A 10,015-nucleotide genomic window follows, 5' to 3' on the forward strand; every position below is an offset into this window, starting at 1 on the left:
ACCCATAAGGAAACTTGGTATGCAAATGAACACTAAAATGAGTAGTACTTTTTAAAGATTAGCAGTTATTTTCCCTGAGCCAACATAAGAGAGCTATTAATAGTTACGGTCTAAGTTTGCTATTTTTATTTGCCCTTTTTCTGAGTTACAAGGTTCTAATACTCCTGGTATCTCCTTTTTAACTTTTTTCCCAGCACTGGTGGTCAGACACCCAGAAGAGACCTGGAAAAGGTGCTGACAGGAGAGGAGAAGTAAGGTTTTAATGTTAATTTTTCTTCCTAGACCATATAGAGAATTTGTTTGCTGCTTTGTTTTGAGAGAAGTAGTAAATGAAATGAGGTTATGTTAACGTTTGCAGAGGTGACTTTCAGTTTAACAGTTACAGTCTACAAAGCATTGTATACTGGTACTCTGGGGATGTAAAGAAAATTGTGAAAACAATTCATTATATAAAAATTTTGTTGCTGCTTGCTTAGTGCTAGGCTCCTTGTTGTGCCCTGAGAATATAAAAGCAAATTAAAAATAGTGTATGCTCTCAAAAAGTGTAAGTCTTTACAAGGATGTTAGGCAAAGGGAGCGCTTTGGTAAAGCCATAGGGTAAGTGTGCCAGGTGTGTTTTTGGAATGGCAGGTAGACGGACTGAAGGGGTTGGGCAGTAGTATGAGGCCTGAGGTGGTAGAAGATAAGGTTGGAAATAGTAGACTGGTGAAGGGCTTTGAATCAGGATAAGGACTTTTCATGTGCCTTGTCATTCCACAGGAAGTTTTTGAGGCTGGATGTGAAGCCATTTGGCTTGATTTGATTTAGGATGCTGACGCCTAGCATCCCAAATCAAATCAAACATCGTGTAGGATGGGTTGGAGGGCAGTGGAACTGAGGCAGTGATACAGGTAAACAGAGGTGGTAGTAGGGGAGCAAAGGAGTGAGAAGACATTGCAGAGGCAAAGCTGTCATAGGTTGGTGACTTAGTGGGAGAGAAGATGGCTGGAGTTAAACCTCAGCCAGAATTTTAACCTAAGGGCTGAGACAGTGTTTATTACCTTTCACCAAAATGGAGGGAGAAGTAGATTTGAGGGCACAGGCAAGTTCTCTTTTGAGCATATTAAATATGAGATGCCTGTGAGATAGTCCTATAAATATTATGAGTCTGGAACTTGGAATTTAAAGAGGTGTTTGAACTAGAGACCTAGATTTAATGGTTCTCTCCATAGACAAGATTGTTCAGTCAAGAGAGTATAGAGTAAGAGATGAACTAAACACTTTTGACAGGGGGCATAGCCAGGCAGAGTAGCCAGTGAAGGTGAATGAGTGGCTATGGTCCTATGTGTTGGAGCAGAGCCTGGAGGGGAATGACGCTGAGCTGGAGGTGGCAGTGGCAAAAGCGTGGGCCAGTGGCAGGTGCTGCAGAGGGCTTTGTGCAGGTGAGTTGGTAGTCAGGCAGCATCTGGATTGCAAGAGGAGAGTAGGGGATGAGTTAGAAGAAGCAAGTTTGTTTAGGAAGGAAGAGTTAAAGGGAATTTTCTTGGCAAACCAATTAATCTGTTCACATATATATGAAGGTTATAAACGTTTAATGTTAAAAATTGGGTAAGCTGTACAAGAGACTAGAAACAATTGAGAATTTTTTACCCTTCTCTCTGCATCCCCAACAGACACACATAGATCCACTCTTTACTAGTTACCTAAAGGCTGGATTGTTTGAATGCCCAGGCATCTATGGATAGGCTTTACTTTGGAAGGATAGTAATCTCTCACTGTAGTCTAGTATAGTTGCCCGCAAATTTGCATAGAACTAAATACACACACATAAATGAGTGCAAATAAAACTGGGGAAATGTAGATAAGATCAGTGTGCTGTGTCAACATCAGTATCCTGGTTGTGATATTATACTGTAGATTTGCAAGTTGTTACTATTGGGAGAGATGTTGGATCTCTCTCTGTACCATTTCTTACAACTTCATTTGAATCTGTAATTATCTTCAAAAAATTTTTACAAAAACATGAAAAAATACTGTATGAGTTTTATATGGAAAAACTATTTTATGGGCATACTGAGAGTTTTGGGGGATCATTTACTCAGTTCTTCACAATTCCTTATCTCACAAATGAACTCGAGTGACTCTACTAGATAAGAGAAAAGGGGATTCCAAGTCGTGTTGGTGGGACTAGCCTTGGAAAGCAGAGGGGCATGAGCAGAGGTGTTTGAACTAGAGACCTAGATTTAATGGTTCTCTCCATAGAAAAGATTGTTCAGTCAAGAGAGTATAGAGTAAGAGATGAACTAAACACTTTTGACAGGGGGCATAGCCAGGCAGAGTAGCCAGTGAAGGTGAATGAGTGGCTATGGTCCTATGTGTTGGAGCAGAGCCTGGAGGGGAGAGGAGAAAGGATTCATGCAAATGCAGAGCAAGTTGGCTTTGGAAAAGAAGGGAGAGATGCATACCGGAGTATGTGTTTGATGACAGGCTAGCTGAGCGGTGGCGGGAGGGTTGATGGGGTGACCTTCAGTGGGGAGCAGAAGAGTTTTGAATACTGCCGCCGAATGAGTGGACCTCGAACAGGAGTGTGAAATGACCTGTGTGCCCCACTATAGCTGGCTACATAAGCAGCATGCTTTTCCTCTTCCCTTTTTCAGGGCTCTTAGACCTGGAGATCCCGGATTCTGTGCCCGTGCAAGGGTTCCAATGCCCTCAAACAAGGACTATGTTGTCAGGCCCAAGTGGAATGTGGAAATGGAGTCATCCAGGGTAAGCAAGTGGAGGGTCAGCGAGGTGGATCTCACCTGCAGATTACTAGTTTACTCTTTACTTCATGTGTTAATAACCCTCGTAGCTCTTGAGGTTTGTCTGACTCAGAGAGGACCGTTTTCTGGTCGCTTATCTAGCCAAACCACAAATTGAACAATAGATAAAGGAAAAGTATTACCCAGGATTAAAGTTTTTTGCTGATGAACTTTTCTTCAGACTTGATGCAACAGTATCCTGTAGGTAACTTTCTTCTTATTACTCCTTTTGCTTCAAGTGAGCCTTGAAACCTAAAGTATTCTGCTACAGTGAATTTTTTAATGACCGTGAGAAACAGAGCTTATGTGCTTCAGCCGACCTACCTCTCCCTTTCTCTTCAACAGTTTAAGCAATTCTGTAGAAAATAATTAGGGTAGACACTTCCTCTGTCATCATTGTAAATACTGCTCAGTGGATCTTCAGTGTTTCTCAGTAATCTCTTTTTATTCTCCAATCAAACTACACCGTCTAGCCTGGGATTCTTAAAAAGGGCCTAAGCCGATTGGAAAAGCATAAGAGGCGATTTGCAGAACAGAAACGACTCAGCAAAGTGCACCGTGCTGTCAAGTTCAGCATTGAAGGCAACAGGATGCCCCTATAGGCCTGGCCCTACCACAGTGTACACATGAGAGGTATCCCCAAGGAAGCATGAGCTGTGCATGGGCTTGAACTGTCAGCAGTCAGAGTGAAAAGTGTCTGTGTGTGCATTCTTAATCAGAAGATGCCAGGTCTGCTTTTAGTTTCTGAAATAATGACCCTAACAGGCACCTTGAGATATTCAAGGCCTCTTGACTATTTAGAAATTGACATGGAAGTCCCTTCCTTTATCAGTATCCTGGAGACTAATAGATAATTACTTCCCTGATGTGCATTTGGGTCTTCCTGACCAGTACCCATTTTTATGAGAAAGGTTTTTGTTAGGACCCAGAATCATAGTGATATGTGTTACAGGCATATAACTGGTTAGTGGCTTCTTAGTAGGAGGTAGCTGGTTTTCCTGTTGTCAGTGGCTCAGCTACATGCATTTGAGGACTCATTGCCGAAAGCCTTGTACTGAATATTTGGAAGATGAATTTGATTAACACGTACTCACAGTGTGGTTAGAAATGAAAAAGACTTTGGAACATTCATAAGCTCAACTCACTGGTCGGCTGTGCTTTGAGATTAATGTGGCACCTTTGCTGTGGAGTACACGCAGTCTGTGTTGCCTGCCTTTTGTGCTTCTCAATGACCCCTGCTTTGGTCGCAGTTTCCACAGGCTCCATTCTTCTACCTGCCATTTCACGTTGTTTTAAGTGACTATCAAAACAAAACACAGTTTCTTGTGTATTGAGAATAAATCAAGGGTAGAGAAGGACCAGCTGTGTGCCAAGAACTTCCTTCTCCTCCTCTTTTTTTCTTGCTCATGCCCATATCCATGTCCTTGACCACTTCTCCATGTCACTTGTACCCATTTCTCTTTTGCCCTTCTCTCCTTTTTCATTGTTTCTTCTCTCTTTTTAGCCCTCTTTCATATTTTTCTTAACATTTTTATTTTTGAGAATTGGGAACGACAATCTGGCAAAGAAAATGTAATAAAAACTCAGTGGCCAATCTGCTTTGGAAGCATAGGTTGTGTTTTCAGGGCTGTGTGCCTGTGTGCTGATGTTGCTGGTTCTGGTTCCACCTCCCTGTACACCTAGAGCAGGGTGGGAAGAGTGACTAGCCTCTTGCTAGAGCATGAGGAGCGGGAGACTCAGGGAGGGCTCCTGCATTCCCAACACTCCACATGCTGTTTTTTATTAAGGCCTCAGTCTTTCCTGTAGAGCGCTGTCAAAACAGCAAGTCATGCTTTTGGGGGCTGAGGATCCTTTGTTATATTCCTGCTTATTAATTCATAAACTATCTGACACCGTTCCCATGTTCAGCACTCTTGCATATTCACTCAGGACTTGCTTCCACACTATAGACGCTAACGAGTAGTATTAGAAAAGGCATGTCCAGAAAGAAAAATGGAGTGAGTAAATGGCTTTCCAATGGAATACTTAATGTCTTAAATATCATTTTTGTTTTCAAAGTTATGTAAATAAATATAAAACACTATAGAGTGACCCAGAGTCCTGCTCTTCCAGTAAGTCACCACTGTTAACAATTTGAGGTTTTAAATGTACTTCAGGATATGCCTTGAACTTAGTTTTTATAATGATAGAAAATTTCTAGGTACAAAGAAAAACTAGTCACGGTCATAGCATTCAAAAGAAGTTTGAGGCTGGGCGCGGTGGCTCAAGCCTGTAATCCCAGCACTTTGGGAGGCCGAGGCGGGTGGATCACGAGGTCAAGAGATCGAGACCATCCTGGTCAACATGGTGAAACCCCGTCTCTACTAAAAATACAAAAAAAAATTAGCTGGGCATGGTGGTGCGTGTCTGTAATCCCAGCTACTCAGGAAGCTGAGGCAGGAGAATTGCCTGAACCCAGGAGGCGGAGGTTGCGGTGAGCCGAGATTGCGCCATTGCACTCCAGCCTGGGTAACATGAGTGAAACTCCGTCTCAAAAAAAAAAAAAAAAAAAAAAGTTTGATATATTTGTCGTCTTTTTTCTACTGATACTTTAATTAAAATTATACCATATATCAGCCTGGACAACATAGCAAGACTCCATCTCTACCAAAAAATTAAAATATTAGCCAGGCATGGTGGCATGCACCTGTAAGTCCTAGCTACTTGAGAGGGTGAAGTGGGGGAATCACTTGAGCCTAGGAGTTTGAGGCTGCAGTGAGCTAGAATCATGCCATTGCACTCCAGCCTGGGCAACAGAGGGAGACCCTGTCTCTAGAAAATAATAATAACAATAATAATGTGTATTTGTGTGTGTGCGTGCACGTGCATGTGCACATGCTGGAAATGACCAAATTATAATTTTGGTTATTTTCCTTCTTTAAACCACCTAGTAGATTTATCATTTTTAATGGCTGCATAATGGTCTATCCTGAATATAATTTTTTTTTTTAAAGTTATTTATGTATTTTCTTTCTTCTTACTTTTTTGACTGAGTCTTGCTCTGTTGACTGGGCTGGAATGCAGTGGTGCCATCCCCACTCACTGCAACCTCTGCCTCCCGGGTTCAAGCAGTTCTCTGCCTTAGCCTCCCAAATAAATGAGATGGGTGCCTACCACCACACCTGGCTAATTTTTTTTGTATGTTTAGTAGAGATGGGGTTTTACTATCTTGGCCAGGCTGGTCTCGAACTCCTGACCTCATGATCCACCCGCCACAGCCTCCCAAAGTGCTGACATTACGGGCGTAAGCCACCATGCCTAGCCTGCATTTTCTTTCTTTGTAAAGACGAGGTCTCACCATCTTGCTCAGACTGGTCTGAAGTGATCCTCTGACCTTGACCTCCCAGTGTACTGAGATTACAGGCAGGAGCCACCACACCTGCCCATGAATGTAATTTGTTTATTCATTGCTTTATGGTTTCTGATTTTTTTACTCCTAAATAATGTAGTAACCTGTGCTACATCGTATTTTTTTATGTTCATTTACTCTGTGGAATACTTTTAAAACAGCAGTCAAATGACAAAAGCAGTGCCTATTTTTTCATGAACTTTTAAAAATAGAGAAAGCTAAATAAAATTAATGCCATCTGTAATCCCACCACAACTTAATGTTAACATTTTAGATTATTATTTCTTCTTGGGGTTTTTTATGCGTATGCATAGATAATATTGTGGGTTTTTTTCCTCCCCCAAGCGACATTGTGATCGTATTCTTTCATACCGTGTTGGGTTTGTTTTTTACTTAACATGGTAAAAATCCATTTGAGTAAGCAATCTTTAGTGATTTCGCGTTGTGTCTTCACACAGTTGTACCATAATTGAAGCTGCTTTTGATTTTGCTCTGGTGAAGCAGTGCACCACACACTTTTAATTCCAAGGAAGTGTAGTGTTCTGTTGATGAATCAGGAGGGAGATCATTGAACTCGGTGTGTGAGGTACTATGGTTTGTCTTTTCAAGCTTGGAGTAACTAAGCATCTGCAACTACATAGTCATATATTTTGTAACCCACTGGCCTGGGTGTGTTCTGATTGCTAAGGCTAGGCAGATCCATCAGGGTTTAGACAGTTAGTGAGGGTCCTGGGAGTAGGTGAAGAGAAGTCCAGTTGGTGTGTGGAGCTGCTGGAAATTGCATAGTTTGCAGAGAGCTGAGCAGGTAAGGCTTCCGAGGTGGACTGAGTACGAGCACTCAGATCAGGGGACTTCCTTTCAAAGGAAGTCCGATATTTGGGACTGTCCAGAAAATTTGGGAGATAGTGTGTTGGTGGCATAGCTCTTTCTCATCTGACACTTATGCCTACTCAGAGTACTAGTGCCAAGTATTGAGACTGATACAGAATAATACTTGAATTGAGATATTTCTGGAAAGATAGGTCAACATGGCTCTTGGGCAGGAATGACTTCGAGTTCCTTGCCCAGTGCTCAGCTGGCTTCATGTTGGGGTTGAGGCTGAGTGGGTCCAGAGGTGAGATAAGATTCTGAAGGCTCCCGGACACAAAAGAACCTCACCATGCTGGTACTGACCCCAGAGTGTCTCCCAGGCCCTGCCTTATTTCAGCATTCTTTTGAATTGAGTTTCAGAGGTGATTAAGTAGTAATGGGGAGAAGAATTAGAAAAACCCATCTCTTTCTGACCACTCACCCTTCTTAAACATCTACATCTGAATTGTTTTACAGTACAGTCAACAAACCTTTCTAGTGTTTCGTTTTCTTTTTTTTTTTTTTTGAGATGGAGTCTTGCTCTGTCGCCAGGCTGGAGTGCAGTGGCACAATCTTGGCTCACTGCAACCTCCGCCTCCTGGGTTCAAGTGATTCTTCCACCTCACCCTACCAAGTAGCTGGGACCACAGGTGCATGCCACCATGCCCGGCTAATTTTTATATTTTTAGTAGAGATGGGGTTTCACCATGTTGGCCAGGATGGTCTCAATCTCTTGACCTCGTGATCCGCCCGCCTCAGCCTCCCAGAGTGCTGGGATTACAGGCGTGAGCCACAGTGCCTGGCCCCTTTCTAGCGTTTCTAAAAGGTGGCACTTTCTTGGAGACCACATCTTTGCAAGACAATCTTTTCAAAATATAAAATAGCCCCCAAACCAAACCTTTAAACATAAGGGGAAGTAGGTAGACTTAATATTCTTTTTGTGTCAAGTATACTTAATATAAATCTAGTTGCTTGTGAAGTAGTAAAATAGTAATAGCTTTCATTATTTTGAGTACTGATTATATGTGCTTAGCCTCTGTGCTTGGATCTGACATCATTATCTGATTTCCTTCTCTGGCACTTCTGGAAGGAGTACCGAGCATGGGCATGCTTTGCCCCGGGTCACGGAAGTTACTCAGTCAGAGCAGGGATTCACTCCGAGCCTAAAAAACTCAGCTCCCGCACTTACGGGTTCACTTCACTAATCATCTGACCTCATTTATTGTGCTTAAGGTTTTTTCTCAGCTGACGTACTTTGCTTTAGGTCATTCTTTTTCATGCCAGCACTGTTCGAAAGTGTATGTTAGGCTGGTGCAGTGCCTCACGCCTGTAATCCCAGCACTTTGGGAGGCTGAGGTGGGCGGATCACCTGAGATCGGGAGCTCAAGGCCAGCCTGACCAACATGGAGAAATCCCATCTCTGCTAAAAATACAAAATTAGCTGGGTGTGGTGATACGTGCCTGTAGTCCCAGCTACTCGGGAGGCTGAGGCAGGAGAATTGCTTGAACCCGGGAGGCGGATGATGCAGTGAGCCGAGATTGCACCATTGCACTCCAGCCTGGGCAACAAGAGTGAAACTCCATCTCATAAAAGAAAAGAAAAGAAAGAAAGTGTATGTCAAGTGGTTACCCCCACATTTGGTCTTCAAAAGGGAAAAGCAGGCAGTTAAAATGTAATGTACATAACGGAATTGTGAGGATCATAGTCTCAATTTCTCCCCCTTTCTCACATCTAGAACTCCCAGGCTCAAGCGATCCTTCTGCCTCAGCTTCCTCCCTACTGTCTGGTACTGTAAGCACACACTGTCATGCCTGGCCTTTTTTTCCCCAGGGACTGCAGCGAAATTAATAAGGCACAGACAACAGACTTACTCTTCATTGAGAAAGTTTAATATGTGTTTCTAACACCGTGTTTACTTGCTCTGTTGTTCTTGAGGTCATCAGCACATATTCTGGTTATTCTAAAGCTAGGAGCTCTTCTGATTGCTAATTTTCAGTTATAAGAAGATGAAAGACAAAACTAGACTTATGTATTTCAATAATTTGCTCTTTAATTTTTCCCCCACTCTTAGTTTCAGGCGACCTCCAAGAAGGGTATCAGTCGACTGGATAAACAGATGAGAAAGTTCACAGATATCAGGAAAAAAAGCAGATCTGCACACGCAGTGAAAATCAGCATTGAGGGCAACAAAATGCCATTGTGACTTTGCCTGGAATGTGTCCCCATCTGTGCTCTAAGAAATGCTCAGTGGACTCTTTGGAGAAAGAAGACATTTTAAAAATTTTTTTAGTGTGTCTGTAAATGGTTCAGCCTGTATCAGATGTTGTCATAGGACTCACATTTCTCTCAGTTATATTTAAAACTGTTTGTTGTGTACTTTGTACAGAGGAATACTAGTCATACTTCTATAAACTTTACACAATAAAATTTCATTCTGGTTTGGGGGCTGTCTCTTCATTTCTTAGAGGATGCATTCTTAATAGGGGCAAAGATTGGTTCTTGTTGATTGGGAAAAAATCTTATGATATTACAGGGGTTTGTGACCCTTAGAAGTTGAGTCCTGCCTGACTGTGGTATAATGAGGACTTTGGTCTTTGCCCCTGGTTGCTGACAAGGAATGGCTGAAACCCTTTTGGTTTCCTGAGTGATAGTGTCTCTGTTATGCTAACAGGGTGATTTTAAGATGGACTTTAGGACGGAGGCTGGTCACCAGAAACACCTACTTCAGAGGGTTGGGCCTGCAGGACCCGGGAGAGGAAGATCAAGTCAGTGACCTGTTGGATTTAATCAACTGTGCCTGCCGAATGAGACGTGGTGAGCTCTGGACCCCGCAGCTCAATGAAGCTTCTTGGTTGGTGAAGGCATTAGTGTGCTGGGAGGGAGAGGACTCCCCTCCATGAGGACAGGGGTACAGAAGCTCTGCCTTCCCTCCCAGACCTTCCCTTATGTATCCCTTCATTTGGCTGGTCCTCCTAATTCGTATCTTCTATAGTA

The 10,015-nt window shown here is 42.7% G+C and overlaps 1 protein-coding gene across 9 annotated transcripts in view; it reads left to right on the top strand.

Annotated features, from left to right (window-relative positions):
• IWS1 (interacts with SUPT6H, CTD assembly factor 1) overlaps positions 1-9,462 on the top strand; it is a 43,789-nt gene extending 34,327 nt beyond the window's left edge. For 6 of the 9 annotated variants that reach the window (XM_032263985.1, XM_032263984.1, XM_032263987.1 and 3 more), the window contains 3 exons: positions 195-251; positions 2,637-2,748; positions 9,093-9,460. In XM_032263985.1, coding sequence (XP_032119876.1) covers positions 195-251; positions 2,637-2,748; positions 9,093-9,224 — 301 coding nt within the window. In that variant the 3' untranslated portion in view covers positions 9,225-9,460. Of the gene's footprint in view, positions 1-194; positions 252-2,636; positions 2,749-3,256; positions 3,417-9,092 lie in introns of all 9 variants that reach the window. The other 3 variants (XR_004264454.1, XM_032263981.1, XM_032263983.1) reach the window with 2 other exon arrangements.
• Positions 9,463-10,015: the final 553 nt, after the last annotated feature.

The sequence above is a fragment of the Sapajus apella genome, unplaced genomic scaffold, assembly GCF_009761245.1.
Source record: "Sapajus apella isolate SASKATOON/1434 unplaced genomic scaffold, GSC_monkey_1.0 scaffold140, whole genome shotgun sequence".
NCBI lineage: Eukaryota > Metazoa > Chordata > Mammalia > Primates > Cebidae > Sapajus > Sapajus apella.